The sequence below is a fragment of the Tiliqua scincoides genome, chromosome 4, assembly GCF_035046505.1.
Source record: "Tiliqua scincoides isolate rTilSci1 chromosome 4, rTilSci1.hap2, whole genome shotgun sequence".
In the NCBI taxonomy this organism is placed as follows: domain Eukaryota; kingdom Metazoa; phylum Chordata; class Lepidosauria; order Squamata; family Scincidae; genus Tiliqua; species Tiliqua scincoides.
Genome location: NC_089824.1, coordinates 45640236 through 45661134, shown reverse-complemented (window position 1 = coordinate 45661134; position 20899 = coordinate 45640236). Strand labels below are relative to the sequence as shown.

At 40.7% G+C, this 20899-nt stretch overlaps 1 protein-coding gene across 1 annotated transcript in view; it reads left to right on the top strand.

Moving 5' to 3' along the window:
* RP1 (RP1 axonemal microtubule associated) overlaps positions 1 to 20899 on the top strand; it is a 206939-nt gene that overhangs the window by 118280 nt on the left and 67760 nt on the right. The window contains exons 32-36 of the mRNA XM_066624417.1: positions 4573 to 4792; positions 9606 to 9760; positions 10327 to 10540; positions 12978 to 13168; positions 15189 to 15399. Coding sequence (XP_066480514.1) covers positions 4573 to 4792; positions 9606 to 9760; positions 10327 to 10540; positions 12978 to 13168; positions 15189 to 15399 — 991 coding nt within the window. The remainder of the gene's footprint in view (positions 1 to 4572; positions 4793 to 9605; positions 9761 to 10326; positions 10541 to 12977; positions 13169 to 15188; positions 15400 to 20899) is intronic.

The following is a 20899-nucleotide window of genomic DNA, read 5'->3' as shown; positions in this document are numbered from 1 at the left end:
GGCTCAGCTGTGAAGAGCTAAATGAGAGGGACTGATATTTGCTATACACAAAATGCAAGCATGAAAACTCTTCAGGTTAACAGATTAGTAGACATAATTATGAGAAACAGCCTGGAGGCTTGTTCAGAGGAAGAGGACTGTTACAACATTATGAGGATTTGTTGTCTGGCGCAACTACAAACAGAGCTCATGTGGAGCACGGAAAAATTGGATCGAACTGCGATCAGTTCAAAGAGCGCTAGTTAGTTAGCAAAACGGTTTGCTCAGTTTGGCTTAGAAGGCTCCATTACACTAATTTGTAACCAATAGAGGGATAAAATAACTTATTACTCAATCAAGAGGAAGAGATCAAATTGCAAAAGGAGGAGCTGACAGATATTTGTTTCTGCTGAAATATACAAGTATATCTTCCAGATACTTTAGAACAGTGTTTCTCAACGTTTGTTCCACCTGTGCCATTTCATATGATCCACCTTTTGGAAGTACCACCAGAAGAATTTGCAATGATGCCATCACTTCTGAATCGGGAAGCCAGACACAATGTGACGAACACCAGTAAAAGGTTCAGGGCAGATGGGACGGCTTTTCCTAGCATGCAAAAAAGTGCAAGCTGGAGCTCAGCCTGGCAAGCCTCCTGTCACATGCATTGCTGGTCTTGCTACCAAGTGACAGGGGTCTGTGGGTTCCACGTGTGTCACCAGGCACCACCTCATGTACCACTGGTGGTATGAGTACCGCTGGTTAAGATACACGGCTTTAAAGTTTAGAAGACTTAGAGCTCAATGCTATACTTACCTAGCGCAAGCACTGGGTGCTGTAAATGTGCCGTAAAGCACATTTATGGCACCTAGAGTGGAGGGAGTGCTGGTGCTGGGCTGGTGCTAGTCAGGCCCAGGGCCCAGCACCAGCAGGAAGAGGAAGCACAGCCACTGGGGTTAAGTGAAACCATAGGCAGCAATGTGGGATGGGGAAGGGCAGAACAAAGGTGGAGCGGGCGGGGAGTGGAACTGGCAAAGTCCTGCTTCTTTCTAAAAGTCATGTCATCATTTAATCACAAGGTAGAGCTCTTCCAACCCTGCTTCTAAGATACCATATGAGCAGTAGTCAGAATCAAGTTAAATCATATCACCAAAACCCACCTCTCATGACACTCCTCCCCACCCATTTTCACCCCGCCGCATCTCTGTCTTACCTTCTAAAGCTGGTGTGGGGGGTCAATTCGCAGGGTTGTAGTGCTGCCTACTTTTACGGCAGTTTCTTGGAAAATGACTGTCAATGGAAAGCTGTGCCAGTGGCAAACTTCGCCCTCCCCATTCTCAGGGCAAAGGTCCACAAAGCCGCCCCCTTCCCCATGAGATGCCATCCCCTGTGCGCGAAGCCACCCCCCCCCCCCACCTCACTGGGGAAACCTCGCAGTCTTAAACTGCACTTCCGGAAAACCAGAAGTGCAGTTTCCGACCACGTCGGGAGCCTCAGTGAGGCTTCCTGCATGGTCCTAGAGGCGCACAGACTCCGTGCCCAGGGCATTAGCCCCCTGTGGCCAAGGCTAGGTCCACTGCTGAGCTGCAGCCATTTTATGACAGTGGAAGTTTGTTCCACAGTCATAAACACTTCCGCGCATCAGTGTTGTTGACACTATATAGCAGTGGTTCTCTGTTTTTTAGACAGAAATTCTTCTCTGTTCTCTCTGGAGGTTGGGGATTGAACCTGGGATGTTCTGCATGCAAAGCAGGTGCTTTTCCACTGAGCTGCAGCACCTCCTGTTAAGCTCCCATTGGCTGCTGGAGGGGAGGAGCTTTTTCCATTGCATATTCTTTCTTCATTTTGCTGATGGGGAGGGTGATAAGTGCAGTCACTGTTTGCTGCAAATAAGTTGGAGCAACCAACTACCCTGGGGTTGGGGGTAGTACAAAGCTTTGCTCAATGTCCATAGGAACCTAGCACTACCTCTATACGAAATAAGCATACTATGAGAAATAAATTATGGCATCTTTTCACATGACTTACTGCTATGATTTTAGACATAGTTCCATATTCACTGAATATTCTGTTAGAATTCCTGCATTTTAGCCTATATGTATTGCAGAGCAAGAGTTTAGGAGGGAAAGGGGAAACATTATTTAGTAAATTATGCCACAGTGAGTAAAAAAGAACTAGTCTAGGGCTAGGCTAGGAAGTGAGATAGTCTGTAGTATTCTTGGATCAAGTTGCTATTTAATATCGGTGGAATCTTGGAGTTAATATGTGAGACGAAGAACTGTAGGCAATAATTGCCTTGCTGTGAAAAGGCTGAACTAATGTCTCCATTGCTTATCAAAAAGCCACAATCTAGACATGTGGAAGGGCACTATGTGTTTTCTTTCTACAGTGTTTTTTTGGAATAGGATCATTAATGTTAACGAGGAGATGAACACACACTTCAGGGATAAAATTAGATCATTTAGTGCACAAAATCCAGGAGAATGTTTCATGCTGCTGGCACCCTAGAATGAAAAACGTTGTGCTCACAGCAGGGCAAATGTCACTACATTTTACAGGACTATACCCCAGACACAGGCATGATGAAGCCAAATTGCTCCAGTACGTAAGACCTTTGAGAAGCATTTGACAAATGCTTAAGATAGTCAGGTCAGATCTATGTACAATGAGACTCTACATAAGATAGATAGAAAAAGAAACATTGACATAACAGGGTATTTATGTGCCTTTGGGCACAATCCTAACCAGGTCTACTCAGAAGTAAGTCCTATTTTGTTCAATGGGGCTTACTCTCAGGAAAGTGTGGTTAGAATTGCAGCCTTTGTGAAATACAAACAGTTCTGCAGACTTGATCATTGTGTCATACATTTGAAGGGAATCATAAGCTAAGTGAGCAGTCAGTCTTCAGTAGCAAACCTTCACTCCCCAAGGTCATCCTACCCCTCCCCCCTTTCATTTTAAATTCCCTGCTTGGCATCTTAGCAGAACTGACCTTTCTGAACAGAATCAACATGCGACTCTACACTTTGAGTCATAGAACTCTTCATGCAATCAGCTCCTTCAAACTATTCAGTTTCACAGCAGTTCCCACTGTGAAATAATAGCAGATATCATTATTCCATTGTCACCTGAATGCACCCTTAGAGCTGCAGTTGAAAAGCACTGCTACATTGTCATGGCGAAGAATTCTTATTCTAAGAATTCTTATTCTCTCTCCCCCCCCCCCCCGCATTTCTCCAGTTGATAATCTTAATTGGAAACATTGGTTTGTATTTCATTGCATGGCTCTTTCTGAATCACTGAGCTACTGCTTTCACCACCCAAATTATGGTTATTGATTTTTAGCCAGTTAGCTTTCCTGTTTTTAACTAATTGACTACTAGCATCTCAATTCATGGTGTACTCTGAATATGTTGAGTTAACATAATGGATATTCTTCACAGATAAAAGACACCAATTTTCAACCAACAAATCACTTCTTGTTTGGAAAATGACTCTGAACACACGCTGTAATTCATTGCAGGCAACGATTCCATACAAGTTCCACATGGAGTTTTCCCAAATTAAAAGGTTTCCCATTCACTTCAGAAGAGGAGATGCAACCTGTCAAATGTACAAATGGATGATGTTCAGATCACCACCATTAGTCCACTTTCCCCCCACTGTGGTTGTTTACTACAGGCAGAGTTTTTTTTTATTTTAAAGGAAGAATTTGTGATTCCCTCACTTACTATCTGAAGTAGCATAGTCCATGAAAAGCTGTATCATGATTCTGTTGCATGTGTAGGTTGGTGAGAGTAATAAAGTGGAAGTAGGACATTGGTCCCTTTCTCTCTATGGAATAATGTAACAATGGAACATGGACAAGTTCCATTGTTACATTATTCCATAGAGAGAAAGGGACCTATGTCCTACTGTTGGACATGTCCATGTCCATGCTGTTTACAAAGAAAGAGGAAAGCAATTAGGAAAGATTTTTCCATATCTATCTGGATCTTGTAATTTCAGTGTTACTCACCATCAGCTCTTTTTCTGTCTACATAAATTGAAAAGTCCAGGGAGAAGATGAGCAGTGAAAGACATAACATTGATTTTCTTGACATTTCAACCATCAGCAGCAACAGAAAAAAATTGACATTCACAATTGCAGTAGCGAGGTCATGAAAGGTTGTGGATCAAACATCTATTGCATCAGTAACATGTTATGTCTGCCAAAATAAGTAACAAAAATTATTTAAGTAATATAAACTAGGAAGCCATTTCTGTAAGTTTAATGTTTTAAAAGATCACAGCTGCCCCAAGTTGTTAAATTTACTATCACCTTATAGTGATGATGTGCGATAAGTGTAAGCCTTTACATATCTCATGGATAGCAATAAACATAAGACTCAATTTCATTCCTAGTAAAGAAATACTTTCTATCCCTAGCTACACTGGGAAAAAGAAGTTACATTAAAATTCCATCCATCACAACAGTAGAGAAAGTGAGTGGCATTGCCAAAAATATAGATGCATCTTCTGCTGCTTGGAAAAGTCTACATTAATTACAGATTCGTTCTTACAAATCTATTCTTCCATTTTTCTTAACTGCAGATTGAACCTGGGGATGTTGGAGATGTGTACAAGATTCGGGTCAGCTGTGATGATTTGCCAGACTTTGAGGGCTGGCATTTGAAGTCTTTTCATATGGAAGAGCTCCACACTAATCAAGAGGTGAACTTTGACTGTAGCTGCTGGTTTTCTCATAGCCAAGAACATGGAGAGCTGGTGAAAGAATTCCCTGCAGTGAATGAGAACCAGAAATCTTTACCAGGTAAAAATAGCAGAGAAGGTAGGAGCAATATGAACCGGTCTTTGAAAGGGAGCCAGTGCAGCAAAGCTAACTATTTTGTTAAATTCCTTAGTGCTTGAAAACTACAGTGGTGCTGAGGCACCCCTTTGCACATACTCAAAGGCCTCATAGTTAAATGAGAAACTGTATAACAAGAGTTGTGTTCTGTGCCGAATGCTGTGCATAAGCCAGAAAATATATAATTATAGTGGTAAAAGATAAAGCCCATAATTTGGAGTCATGGACGTTCCTTTTGTTAGACTGAGCACTCAATGCTTTCACTTATCTGAGCCTGAATTGCTGAAGTGATTATCAGGAATGATTTCTCTGTGTAATAAAAATGTTCTTTATTACTTAGGGTACACTGAATGTACCTATGTACTTAGTTGCATCAACGAACATTGCCAGATGCAAGTGCTAATAAAATTATGGGCTATAATTAAGTTTCACTAACTAGTTGCTGTTATCAATAGGCTGGTATTTTCTGGCTTGCAGCTCATAATGCTTGCCTCAAATATGAGGTCAGCTTTACAATCCTATGAGTCATCTCCATCTTGGATTTTATTTTGAGCTGGAGAAGAACTCAATGCCTGTCTCCTTCTTTGCTCCTGCCATTGAACCTATCTCTCCCTTCTTAACATCTTCTTCTGGGGAGATGACTTTGGAAAAACTTTTATCCCTTCCCTAGTCCTCCCTTTTGCTGCCTCCACCATTCAAGGGAGCAGAGCCTGAATCATGTGACACCATCACTGATACAATTGACAGCATCCAGTAGTCCAAATCGATCATCATCAGGGAAATAAGGTCTGCTTATCAGTCTTTGTTATCGTGAACAGCTTTGAGAATCCATTATGGTTGGAAAACAGTATACAAAAGATATAAATAAATCCTCCAGGCTCTTTCCCTTCCATCCATCTGGCTGCTACTGTTCCAGAAGCAGAGCGGAAAGCTTCTCTCTTCAACCCCACCATGAAAAATACAAGTAGATAAATGTGGGTAATGGTTGGCCAAAGTAGCCTTTGGGAAAACTAAATTTCTCAAGTGTTGTTGAACCAGTAAAGAGAAGTTACATGTAGTGTTGCCAACAGCACTTTTGTAGGATCATTCATCCCACAAAATCATTCGTTCCCCAGTGGGGCTTCACTTTTCCTCCCTGGGAGTCCTGTTGCTCTTGTGCAAGGAATGCAGATCTCTTCTTGGGCTATGGAGCTGGCTGGCTGTTGTGACTGTAGAACAGGACTCCTTTCTTACCTTTGGCTACTGTCTTATACATGCTTCCTTGGGAGTAAGTCCCATTGAACTCAATGGGGCATCTTTCTGAGTTGACCTGTATACTTACTGTGTAAGTAAGTAATTCAGATATTGACCATGGCAAAATGGTTACAGTGGATAGGCTGATGCTCTGAGCTTGAGTTGGTGAGGGAAACCCTGTGAATTGTGGCTACAGATATCATTTCCTGGCTTACTACTTAGCAGCAGAAGCAAGAGACTAGAAATAGTAAATCTAGTGTAAAAATTAACACAAGATTATTAATCTACAGATACAATGATATCAGCAAACTTAAATAAGGTTCATATCTGCAAACAATATTCAATCTGACATTGTTCCCTCGAGCACAAATAGAAGCTTCAAGTACACTTTCACCAGGCACATTTGATATAAAAGCCTTTGTCAGTGCCTCAAATGTTAAGCGGTCTTTTTGCTCTAGAATTCAGTAAGATGAAGTAGGTCAATAGTCTTTCATGTGCACATTTGAGTATATAACATTGTGAGCCTTTGAGCCCACCTATATTAAAATATATTCTCTACAAATACTATAAATCTATTGACCTTTCTCAATCATTTATGGCACACAAGGTAAGCGCAGCCATTATAGTATAAGTTTCTTCATGGCATTCTCTAAAACTGGAAAGTACTCGTATATGAATTTTTTAGTGTGACTTTGCATAAGAGAACTTAGACAATGGAGAATAATACAATGGAGAATGGAAAACCCTGGCCTCTGAGCGGCCCACTTGGAGGCAGGCTGTGCAGCATGGCCTTTCCCATTTTGAAGAGACACTTGGCCAACAGTCTGAGGCTAAGAGGCAAAGAAGGAAGGCCCATAGCCAGGGAGACAGACCAGGGACAGACTGCACTTGCTCCCGGTGTGGAAGGGATTGTCACTCCCGAATCGGCCTTTTCAGCCACACTAGACGCTGTTCCAAAACCACCATTCAGAGCGCGATACCATAGTCTTTCAAGACTGAAGGTTGCCAACACACAATGGAAAGTAATACAATAATAATGATAAAAGCCAGACAAGATTTATTGGTTTTTTATCCAGAAAACAAAGTAATTCAAAAACCATCATGTCAGAGCGGAGGCCTTGCATGATGCTTTACTCATGCAAATGGCAGAACAGATGGTTTTTCTCTGTTGTTCATTAGTCATCATCAAAGGAGCAGATATATCTAATATGTGGGATTCTCCTTTATTGTTTTTCCCACTTACTGTGCCATGGTCATCAACACAGTACTGGGAAATGTGCTATAAACTCTTCCTGGACACCTTGTTGTACATTTTGTGAATGAGAGGGCTGTGAACTAGAGTGGGTGTCATTATGGGTCATAACAATCATTGCGCAATGCTAGGTTCTGTGCATGTCTTGTGTGCATGACATTGTGCATGTCTAGTGTGGGGTGCCATCAGTGAACATGAATGTGATTGCTGTGCACTGATGGTGTTGCTGGAGATGCTGGGAGGAGGACTTATCTGTTGCTGCATTGTCTCTCATTACTGCTGATGCTGGTTCATTTTCTCCCTTGCTTTTGGGAGACAAAGGATTGCAAGAACGTTAATCTGGGGCAGAACTTTTCCGGCTCAGAAAAGCAGCAAATCAGGAGGCAGTACCTGCAGCTGAACTGAGCAGAGCCAAGCAGAGCAGCTGTGGCTACCTCTCTCCCCAGGTGCCTTACCCCGACACTCCTGTCGGCTAGCCACGCCTCCCTAGGGAAGCAGGACGCACAGATTGAATACCTCAGATCTTGGGTAACACTAGTAATCACACGGAGTGGTGGCTGCTGGTGTAAAGAGACCATATGACAGGGCTATTCATAGGTTATGTACGGTATGCCCTGTCTAGGCAAAGAAATACTACATATGAGTACAAAAAGAAAAATGGGCAGCAGGTGGCAATTTCTCATTATGTTGTATGCATTGCCAGGAATGACAGTGAGCATTTTATGAAGGCTTTGAGTATCTATAAAGACGCATGCGTCTTCCCCTATTGCAGACACCATGTTCAAGTATTACTAGGTTCAAAGCGGAACCCAAAAAAGAAGAGCAGGTGCAATTCCAGAAATAATGAAGAACAAAAAGGAGCAAAATTGCAAACAGTTTGTATAAATAGTTTCGACATAACAGCATAATAAAACCTTGCAGAGAGGGTAGCAATCCATGCAATCACAGCCCTACAAATGTTCTAGAAGAAACCATACAAGACAGATTTGTTTGAATTGTGATTCATTTTAGGGCTGATACTGCTATTGAGCTACAAATTATATGAATGACAGTTGAGGACCCATCAGGAATTGTGGGGAGTGAATAAACAAGGGCAAGTTTCACCCAAATGTATAGTGTTATAGCGTTCAAATTTATGACCAAATCTGCACTGCTGTTTGCACCATTGGAGCGTATGCTTTGTCAGTGCAAGCTATTACAAATGTGCCCTAAAGCATGTTGCAGCTGTGCTCCAGTTAGTAGTGCTGGAGGAAAGGCCTGAGCCTGCCCACGTGTGCCAGTGTGCAAAGCTGCAGCCAGGTAAGTCTGGAGCTGTGCAGGGCAGAGAGAAGGTGGGAGCGGCTGTAATGGGGTGGAGGGAGGACGGTGACAGAGGCAGGGGTTAGCAGGTCAGGCGGAGAGCGGTTGGGATTTGCTGCACTGGTGTGTGTATTATCCTAACCGCATTCCTGGGCCTGATCTGGCAACATGGATCAATGCAGACTTGTGCCACCTATATGGCTGGCACAAGTCTGAGCTGACCCATTGTACAGGCTGGGGCTTACCCCAGGGCAAGAAGACATAGTTCCCCTCACCTCAAGGAGACTTTCCACCTGTTAAATTCCCCCACAGGATGCAGCATAACCTGTGCCAGTGCTGCTGCATCGGGGCAGGGAAGTTTGGGTAAGAGTGGGCGCAAGCATTTCTGAATTCTCTGAAACAGATGTGCAAGAGCATTTCAGCTCTGGGAGATTCTCATTCCTCATGCTGAATGGGAAGGCTCGGGGGGAATTGGACTTGGGAAGCCAGCTCAGGACAGCTTATATTTTCTCCTCTCTGGAATTGTTTAGGAGCAATGGGAGCAGATCTTCTAACAATTTTACATGATTCCAGAAAGTGAAAACTGGAGTTGTGATATGCATGCTTTGATGTGTGTATATGCCAGCTACAGTTTCCTACCCCCATTATGTCACAAACTGAAAAGAAGCAAGCAGTGTGCCACTTCTGCTAATGATCATTCAGCACATCCCTGTCCCTTTTGGGAGTCCCTCCTCCTTTATTATCCGCATGTGCACTGTTCCCTGGGAATACATAATCAACTCCTTTCTCCCTACATGGTCCTGTTGCTACATGGAGTCTCACTAAACTATTAGGTGGAGTAATATAATTGACATCTATTTCATTTTGATATTATATTTTGTTAGGAAATGAATTCCCATCTTCTGACAGTGTTGAATAAGTAATTTCCCCCCCACTCCATCTATGTGAATGTATGCATATTGTTTATCTGCTATTCTCTTTTCTTTTTTACAGTACATAAATATATTGTTTCTGTACACACGGGAGACTTCTGGGGATCAGAAACCTTTGCAAATCTCTATGTAATACTTTACGGTGAAAGAGGAGACACCGGTGTCCGAAAACTACAACGTTCTTTCATGGCAGGAGAAAAATTTCAAAGAACTAAGGTAAAACAGCCATCAATGAAATAAAATCTAATCCCCTTCCTTGCAATATGATGAATGTTTACTAAATCTGAAAGTTTACTAACATCTTCTAGTTCAAGGAGCATGTTCTGTATAACTTGATTATACAATAAGTCCTATGTGTGTCAGATAACAGGTAATGCTATGAAGAGAAAACACGGGGTTACACTGAAAATTTTTAAATAGGTGTTCTGTGACTGCAAGCTATGAATTACAGGAGAGTTGAGCTCATGTAACTCATGCCACTGGCGTAAGTGGAAGGTGTTGCTGTGTGCAATTCTCCTTCCACTCATAGAAGGAATTTGCACCTGGAGTGCCTCTGCATGAACATTTAGGATAAAACCAATTAAGCTCGTGATGATGAGCAAGTGAAATTAATTAAGAAAGGTCTGTGAGCTTAAAGCGGGAATATTGCTTAATGTGATTAAACCACCAATATTCAGACATAAATCTGGATTTTATTCTGGATCTGAATCTAGCTTTTCCTTAAAACTCAATTATATTCAGACTAGATAAGTGATTCTTAAAAAGGTTATTATTCTTTTCAGGTGGATTCTTTTATAGTGGAGGCTGTCTCCTTGGGTCAATTAAAAAAAATAATTGTAGGACATGATGGAGAAGGATATGGTGCTGGAATATACCTGAAGATGATAACAGTTAAGAAGTCAGAGAACTCAGATAAAGAATGGCTCTTCCCATGTTGGAACTGGCTGGATACTCATTTGGGCCTCTATGACACGGTTTGTGAGATTAAAACAATAGGTAGGTTCTTCTGCAAGACAATCAATGGTAGCTATTTACTTTGACTACACTGAACATTCCACCAGGAAAATTCTCTCTGTATTTGATGTCCATGAAACCCTCCCTGTTGCAGAGGTTTCTGGAACATCCTTTGAGGGCACACAGTTCTTGTGGAGTATTTTTCAGTCTGATGATCGCACCTTCTAAATTGAGAGGATGCTAGAGCACACTCAGCCTCATATATCTGTATGAGCAAATCAGCAATGATGGGCAAAACATATTTTAAGGAGGCTTATCTAATAGTTGGAAAAACATAAGTCCATCATATTTGACAATATTCTATTGTTAACATCCAATAGTATTTATTTTTTGAGAGTAGCTGATTGTTGACATGTTACCCTATTTTTTTCATTAAAAATATTTGACAGGTAGTATATCTTCTAGTGATATTTAATATCTGCCAGCTTTTGAGAAATAATGCAATGGTAATTAGTATTTTATTATTTACAGATTGTCTGTCAATGTACTCTATGGCCATTTCCCCTTCTCTCCCTGGCTTAAGCAGATGTCTAAAAGGGACAGATCTGAACCTGGAAAACCTTTCCCCCTGTGGTTTAGAAACCTTGTGTCTAGAACCCTCATGAAAAAATCCATATTCATCATACCTGGAGAAGGTTACTGATCACATGTTTAGTGAATTCAAACTTCCAAAGAAGTGCTGTCACAACCCACTCACCATGAACTCACTTATGTTTTAATACTGTGAACTCTCAGTTTCTACCCAGTAAATAATTAAAAAGCTTGAACAATTTTATTTTCCTTTTCTATTAATTGTGATGCAAAAAGGAGCATAACCAACTTATTTCTGTGAGCTGCACATTATGTGCCAAAGAGCCTCATGTGGCTTTTGAGCTACCGTTAGGCTACTCCTGCTATAAGCCATTGAGAAAGGTTTCCATATCAGTAAATACTTCTCAGAAGTCCAACAACATGTGGAGAGTATGCCTCTCATTTCTGGGCGGAGGGTAAGGTTCTTCAGCTCCATATAATGTGAAGGTTGGTATTCTTCAGAGATAAACTGTGAGCAAATCATCCAGTAGGAAAACCTATTGTTAGGTTTGCTGAAGTTTTCTGGTTTTCTGCAGTGCTTCATCACGACATTTGCCACATAACTGTGTGTCTGTCCAACAAAAGCTCCACCTGTTGAGTTGCTGTCTTACATACAGTTGTTAATATGCTAGTGTCATATAGTGGCTAAGAGAATAAGGGCACAATCCTAACCCCTTAAGTCAGTGCTTTCCAGCACTGGCATAGCGGTGCCAATGGGGCATGTGCTGCATCCTGCAGTTGGGTGTCACTCACGGAGGGCTCCTCAAAGTAAGGGAATGTTTGTTCCCTTACTTCAGAGCTGCATTGCCCTTATGTCAGTACTGGAAAGCACTGACATAAGGGGTTAGGATTGTGCCCTAAGCGGCAAATCAGGATTTCTCTGGTTTGAATCTTGGCTCTGCCATGAACTAGGAAATCTTAGGTAATTATTCTCTTTAACCCTCGGCTTCCCTACTGAAAATGAGACTCATACTTGCCTTACAGGTTGCTACAAGGATAATATGTGTGATATGCTTCAAATACTCAAATATTCAAAAGTACTATACAAATGTATTATTATTAAAGGCACAGGAATTCTGCCAGAGAATGTGCATTCCTGAATTTTTCACATATCAATACTTTACTTAGTGTGGGAAAGAGAGCAAAGTGGATGGTGAAAATGTAGTAGGCACACAGAATTGTTCAGAGGTTTTTTTTTGACAGTGCTGTACAAAGTTCCAGCAACTGTCTCTTGTGTCGATTTTCTTTTATTATATGTTCATTTGTCAGTGTCACCCAGCATGTTTCTAGTTATGGCCTGATTGCAAGTGTATTTCATTGAAACCATTTGTTATCTCCACCTGTCATTATTCAACATGCTAAAGAGTGTTGGTAGATGATATAGTGGAATTTGGGGGGCATTGATTGCTTCTATGAGAGCAATTAATTAAGACTCTGAAGGATACTGCCTATTCCTCAATAATTAACTTTAAAAAGGACAGAGAAACCCAATTGGCATCAATAAAAAGAGCTCTAAAACTGAGATATTAAACCTAACATACATTATGATGTTACATTCTTAAAAACATTTGCAGTAACTGTATTGATGTGATATTATTAATGAGCTGTTGCCATGGATATAGCAAAACATAACATTGGACACAATCCAGCCAAAGTCAAGCACTTTTATATTCCACTGATTTCAGTAGTGATGCAAATTGAGCACCTATGTTAACCCTCCCATTCAAAAAATTGAATCAAACATTTGGTATCACATCCTTTGTTTATTTCCAGAATTGTTTCTGAGGCTATCATGACTTTTGTGCTCTTTTTTTCCTTTTGATTTTGTTTTTTTTTTTATCTTTTTAAGGTAAACAATTGACCTCTAGTTCAAAACATCCTCAAATCAATGTACAGTCCTCAGATTTGTGGATAATGGATATCATTGGGTCTGACATGAGCACTGAAATTGATCCTCTGCAACTTACTTTCCGCTTTTATGGAGATCTTGATTGCAAAAAGTTGGCATTACAGATTTCAGAACCGGCAACACAAATCAAAGTAATTCAGTGTGTGTTTTTCAAAGGAAAGCAAAAATACCTAGCTGAGTGTAAAGTTGTCAGCTAGGATAGATGAAGTAATCATGTGATATATATGTATAAAATGTGTGTTATTTTATTTTAAAACTTGCCTATGTTTTTTTTAAACTGTAAGATGGCACAAAGGTCATCAAACCCTCTGAGGTTATTGTACTAACTAATGTGGATGAATGCCAAATTCGTTCAGTTCAGAAATGGGTTACCAATTAGAAATACTTTTAGAAACTCTCAGAAGAGAAATCTTACCCCAGATCCTATGCATGTCTGTCTGGAACCCCCACTGGGGTCAATAGGATTTACTCCTCATATACGTGTGCATAGGATTGCAGCCCAACTTTGTTTTCTGTGACTTCTAAGCTGTGCTGTAATGTTGACTGCACCTTTTTTTTAGATTGATTTAAAATGTAATTTTTTTTTGTTCAAGTCCTGGGCCCTCACCTCAAGAGCTAAGCAAACAGGGATGTTATCTTGCCTTGAGGAAAAAGTAGTTGTTCTCATATACTTGTGTGACCAAACTTCAGCAGCATTCCAATCTAAACAGTCAATATTATATGAAGCTATATTGGTAGCTCTACTAGTTAGTCCCCTAGCTGATGTTGTCATGAGATCTTTAAGCATATACTGAAATGAAAATAACTTTATTCTCCTTGACGCCTCAATGTTCAATACAAATGCATCTGAGCATTAATTGGGGTCCAGGAATTGGACCAAGAAATAGGCATAAGCAAAAGAAAAAAAAATGCTATATGTGTGTAGAACCTCATTTTACATTCTGAGTTCTGGAATAATTTTTGAGCGAACTAGTGTTTTACTGAGGCAAAGAGCTGCTTTGGTGTCCACAATATTTATTGGGAGTGCAGAACTGAATGAAAGAGTTAAATCTTTTCTCCACAAACCATAATCCTAATCAGCACCCTGTTACCCTGCACATGCCTGATCTCATCTGATCTTGGAAGCTAAGCAGGGTCAGGCCTGGTTAGTACTTGGATGGGAGACCGCTTGGGTCTACTGGGTACTGTAGGCTTATACCATAGTCTTTCGAGACTTAAGGTTGCCAACCATAGTTTAATCAGCACCTGCTGTTTAACTTTGAAAAATATTAGGACCAAACTATGCTACTGTAGTGTGTAGTTTGGCCCTTAGTTTGTAAGTATAGTTTGGCCCTTAGTGTTCATGTAGTAGGGAGCAGCTGCAGTCAGTCCTGGCTCCCTCATGCATGTACCTGTACTGCATGCATGTACATGTATTTGCAAATACATACATGTTGCAGTCACATGTCTCATTTTTATGTGTCCAGGAACCACCTGGCTAGGGCGAAGCACTATGAGGAACATTTGGGGTAGGCAAGTGAGCCAAGAACCATAATGCAGTGAAGTAGTGCAAAAACTACGTCATCCAGGTCATGGGGACATTATCCCTATTAATACATTCCTGTTTATACAAGGAAGACATCAAATAGTACACATGCTTTGAGAACAGGGGCTAGCTGCGGATTAAATGCTAATTCTGATGCTTTGTCTCTTGGTGAAGAAAGGAATGGCAAGGGCTAGAGGAGGAGGAAAAAGGTGCTTGACAAATCCCCTTCCCTACTAAAGTCTGAGGCATGAGGGCAGTGGAAGGGGGGATATCAGTCAGGCATGCATATGAAAAGGTGACATGAAGTTATCTTAATTCTTCAGTTTGGTATTTCTGTCAAAATAAAATCAAAATCTTATGTGATCAGTGCAGTTTTCCCAAACAGCCTATGTGAACAATGCTGTCTAAGGTAGAACGATTCACAAGAACCTCTATATGTATTTTAAGTATCTGCAATGCCAATCAGTTTGTTTAATCCCATTTGTCCAAAGGGGAGAAGCCTGAGTTATAAAGCTAATGTGTTGCTTTAATGACTCAAATTGCCAGGTCATCAGACAAAACTGACAGGCAAATTATGTTTTGTATTTCCAAAAATGATCTTTTGACTGAATATTTTCTTCACGTAGGATGAGCTGAAACACATTGGATCCCTTTACAAAGTTCAGATATCAGGTCCACATGCTGACCTAAAAGAACCCTGGCATTTATCCATGTTGCATATGAAGCATACAGGCACCAACCAAGAGATGTGGTTAATGTTTGACTGTTGGTTCGAACCCAATGAAGAGAAATGTATTGAACTTCCAACGTTTTGTGCAGACCAGGATCCTTTGCCTGGTAAGATGAATATGCTTTCTTTGGAAACTTTGGATGCTTCTATGTAGCTGATGTTGCAAACTTCCAAGGTGACAATTCTGACCTTAGATTGTAAAATGATAGGTGTCCCTCTTGAAATGCATGTATTCCTTCCTCCACATATGTGATCTGTTATATGAAACTGACAGACCAATCCTATGCATGTTTATCCAGAAATAGATCCACCTAAGGCAGCAATCCTTGGCATACTTTTGAGGACAGAAATCCAATAGAACGCAGTAGGACATATCAGAAATCATATTTGGGGGGGGGGGCACTCATATAGCACACAATTTAAACATTAATAAGGTTTTAAAGACACAAGAGAGCAAAGACAGGTACTTACTCGTATGTAAAAATGCATAGGAGTAGGTTGTATATCTCTTCAGCAACTTTCCCAATATTTCTACCAAATTAACAGCCCAACACTATCCTTTCCTCTGCCATAAATAACATGCAGCTGCACCAAAATGCACTGCAGTGCATGCTATGGTGGAGTGGGGGCTGATCAGGAAGCTTGGGAGAGGTAAGGGAAAATATTTTCCCTTAGCCTCCTGTTTGCCAGTGGGTGACCAGCTCTTTAGCTGCTACAAGCCTGAGGAGAGAAAGGGGGCATGTTGCGTGGATATCCCCTTCTGGAATAGAAGGGGATAGCATACTGGAGCAGGTTGCACTTGCCAGGGCACACTCCATCCTATCTCAGCATGCCTCCTCCCCTCCCTGTTTTCTGTCCCATTCTGCCCACCCCCACCTTATTCCACCCATCCCACTGACTCACCTTCATCAGTGGCCATTCCTCAACTACATGGCCTACATCCCAGCCTATTATTTTGGTATCTACCTGTCATTAACAAATGCTGTAATATCCATGAAGTGCTATCATGTTCTCTGGTAACATTATGTGAGTACAAGTCATTACTTCCTATCTAGAGTCAATACTTACGGATGTAGCAAGTTGTTAGACTGCACCATTAAACATGTAGTCATGATGGAAAGTAAAACAGGTTGGGGTAACAATACTGAATAAATGTGTTATGTATCATTTAATATATTGCATTATGTCAGATGAAAGGTGTCTTTACTGCTTGGGCTTCCCCCCCCCCTTTGCAAATATGCACTTCTTAAGGGAAAAAAGTACAGTAGTGGACTTCCCGTTCACTGAACAGGGCAAATGCCTTGGCGCAGGACCCATGCACCTCCAGGACCACACGGGAAGCCTTAATGAGGCTCCTGACGCAGTCGGAAACTGTGCTTCTGGTTTGCCAGAAAACTGGTTTGCCAGAAGCACAGTTTAAGATCACAGGGAAGCCTCAGACAGCTTCTCTGGTTGGTCCTGGAGCAGTGTGAGGCTCCATTTCACTCCAGGTGAGTGGGGTGTGGCTTTGTGCGGGGGCGTGGCTTCACATAACTTTGCCCTCCTCACTGAGAGAGTACCTTGTTCATAGTGACACATCTCGTGATAGTTTTTGCCTGTTTCCTTTCTGTGCACAGCATCACTGTAAAGAGGAATTATAGCTTGAAGGGGAGGAGGTAGAAGATAATAAAACTGATAGTTAAAAATAGCATTTTTTGCTAGCTGCAGAAGCAGTGAAGATTATATTCTAAAATAATATAAAACACACTGTTATATGATGATGATGTAGTAGCAGCAGCAGCAGTAGTAGTAGTAGTAGTAAAATTTGGACTCATTTGCGATTATCCCAAAGTTCAAGGCATATGTGTGAAGCTACTCTAAAGACTATAATTTTGAATGCCCTTTGAATGTCCACTAGGGAGATAAAGTGGGGTATAAATTTATTAAATAAATATTCTATAAACAACAGCAGAATGAAATATTTTATGAACAGATTAGGTTTTTCTTCAGGAAGAAGATAACTTTTTGCAAGGCATGATTTCTTTTTTCTTTTTTCTAATCATTACAATTGGAGCATATAAAAACATCTTCATGTCTGTTTGGAATTAGAGATACCTTAAAACAGGAATGCATAGCAGTGTGGGGAATTGGGAGTACAGTATATTGTCAGTTTTAAACTCAGAGAGTGGGCCACACCAAAACTTCATGCACTTCTCATTGTTTCCTTTGTTTTCATTGTATTGTGTAATAAAGAGAGGTAGCAGTGCAGATGGGCATAGGAGAATATAAATAATTAAACTCTTATAAGCAACTCAATGGGGTTTGTTTGCTAGACACTACAATACAGAAAAGACTGTAAATAATAAAAATGCTTTCAGGAACATTTGGGACTACCTTTGAGCAACCTCCCTAAAAAAGGTTGTAACCATCTGGCCAGCTCTGATGTGCTTTCATTGAAAGCATGCACCTACATGCTTGGCAAACAAAATTTGCACGTTAGGTGCTGCTGTCAAACCCATAGACCTCATGGGCAAAAAAACCTCCTGAAAATACCTAATACCATTATTTAGAAATGACCTTATCAACTGCCTTGACAATCTGCTTTGCTGGAACAATCATGTAATTTATTAGACACCGGGCAAAACACTCAAAAAGAAGTCCCTGAATAAGGAATGCCATACATCGCTGAAAAGGAAATAGAATTTGAATTATCCATCTCTCTTTATACACCAATTCTAATAATCCCGCCTGATATTCTGTTCCGCAGTAAAGGCACAGAAAGGAAGATAGCACAAGGTGTAGTTAACCAAAATGTTCTTTCATCATGCACATAATTTTAGCACCTTGGTTAGACCTAGCATTTTCTCATTTGTCAGACTCTCACACGTTTTAATTTTGCAGTCTCAATACATAATTGGCCTTTAAAATCCTTCAATGATATGATCTTTTTTATAATTTAAACTTATTAAAGAAGTGACTGCATAAAATGTCACAATATTTGAAATCATCCTTTTATTATAAAGCTCTCAATACCAGTAGCAGAATTGTGTAAAATGAGCTGTAGGACAGCTTTTAATATAAATCAATCAATTTTTTTTGCCTTTTTTCCCCTTATCTATACAGAAGAGTGACAACAGATGACAAATTTAACTTGTTTCTTAATTTTTTTTTCCAATAATGAGTCTTACAGTACATTTTAATTCACTCAGAAGTAAATCCCACTGAGGTTTGTGGAACTTAATCCCTAGCAAGTATATTTAGGATTACCTTTTGTCCTGGGATTTTCTAGCACCTATACATACTCCAAATGTTGTAATGATTGCAGTTTGTAGCTTTTTGATCCCACACTTCACTTAAAAAAGAAAATTTCCCCATGTATGTGTGCATATACCTGCTAATTGAGAAGTGGGCTCTAGCTTATGAAAGCTTATGCAGTAATAAATGCATTTAAGTGTTTAAAGTATCAGAAGATTTTAAAGCATAATTTAACATGTTACTTTAAGTAAGTGAGTCTTAAGCCATGGATTAAAGATCCACACATTACAGGATCTAGTTCTATATATCAGAATCAGAAGATTCTTTATTGTTTTTGCCACTACAGACGAACACACTTTTCCCTCTAGAAAATATTCCATATTGCCTACTTTTTCGGTTGCTTATCTTAAATATATATTTTGAATGTATTATCCCTGCCCACCAAAAAAAAGACTGGAAAAAGCAGTGGGTTGTATAACTTGAAATAAAGTTTCTGTTTATTTTATTTTGCACTGGGATACATACTGATTCTCCTGATTTTCTGCAGTCTGCCAAAAACAAATATGACAGGAGGAGTGGGGAATGGAATGTTAACATCAATCCTTTAAAACTGAGCAGGAGCTGGTGACAAATATAAGGTTGCTTGCCAATATATCTACCCTTCCACATAGCCAATTGCAAATAAATAAGTTGATGAAGGCACGCACAGAAATTTGGCATTGGATTTATAGAATGGCTTTTAATATTCTGTTCATGTAAATCTTTCTCAAATGTGTACTCCAGTGTGCCTGAATGGAATCAGAACTACAGAGCTTTACGTTATTTGCTTTTTTCCTGGTAAATGGAATGGAAATGCTTTCTTTGCTCAGGTATTTGGGCCTCTGCTTTTACAGCAGGGAAATCAAACATTTTTAGGTGCCATATGCGCAATGAAAACTTCTCTGTATTCAGTTCCTGTTGAAATGAACCAGATTCACAAATTTGTTATAATAATTTAGTTTAGTGGTTGATTTTGTCAAAAGCAGCAGCACGAAGGAAACGTGGGTTTTGCCAAGGAAGTCACAGGTAGCTAAGAACGCTTTTGTGCATGAAATTTAACATCAGCGTTTCCTTGAATAAGTTCATATTACAAATAGTAATGCAGTCTCCACTGGCAATAAGTTGCATTAGAATTCTTTTTTACAATCTACCCAATGTTAAAACCATGTACATGTAGCAAAATACAGATTCGCAGAGGTAGGTACTTTTCAGTAGTTGATAGCCTGTATGGTGTTAGATACTTTTCACCCATGCTATTTATTTTCCAAACATTCTGTCTCCACTTCTAATAGCCCAATCCTATCTAAGTTTCCCTGTGCCAATGCAATGGTGCTGATGTGGCTTCCACTGCATCCTACAGGGGAATTTTGAAGACTGACGGTCTCTTTAGAGTAAGGGAGCATTTTCCCCCTTGTCCTGGAATAAACCTATATAGATGGTGCAAGTCTGACTTGATCCATGTTGACGGATCAGACCCAGGAAAGGGTATAGGATACAGTATGAGCCAGCACCAGGGCCTCCGAGAGGAAATTTATCAGGGGGTACAAAATTTATTTTGGGCCCCTTTGCAAAGGGGGTATGTGAAACAGAGCAGGGGAGGGTGGTGACGGGTGAGCAGAATAGGGGCAGGGAGGGGCGAAGCATGGTGAGGGGAGGGTAGAGACAGCTGGAAAAATCTTTGGAGCCCAGGTCTACCCACCCATGTGGCGTCAGTAGTGTCCCCAGCATCCCATACGTGCAATAGAGCTGAGGAAATAGGAAAATGTCAGATCCCAGGAAATTTATGGACCCCCACCTTTGGCCCCTTGGCCCCCCTTTTTGCCCTGGGCCCCTGTACAAATTAGCCCCTTTACCCCTCTCTCCTAGGCCCTGGCCAGCACCACCAATCCTGTCCCCATCCCAGGCCCGATCCGCCCAGCCTCGCCCTATTCCATGCCCTTCCTCACCAGTCTCCCGCCCCTACTCTGAACAGAGCCAGAATTTCCAGTTTGAAATTAATCAACATTCAAATTTCCCAAGTCAGGTGAGTGACTGGACCAATGATCAGGTGTAAGCTAGGTTTTAGTCAAGACCATTGGTCTCACGTGTCACTAGTCAGACTTGGGGCTCCCATTTATATCTGAAGGCTATATGTAGTACAGGACCTAGAGCTTGGGTCAGAATGGAGAATGTGACAGGTTGTTTCCTATGGCAGTCTCAGTATACACAGAGAGCTATCTTAAGGAGAAAGGAAGTTATTCTCAGGAGAGGGATGCTTACTCATGACAGAAACAATGCTACAAATCTTTGCCTGAATGGCTTCTGGGCATGTCAGCAGTTTAGGCTGCAACTCAG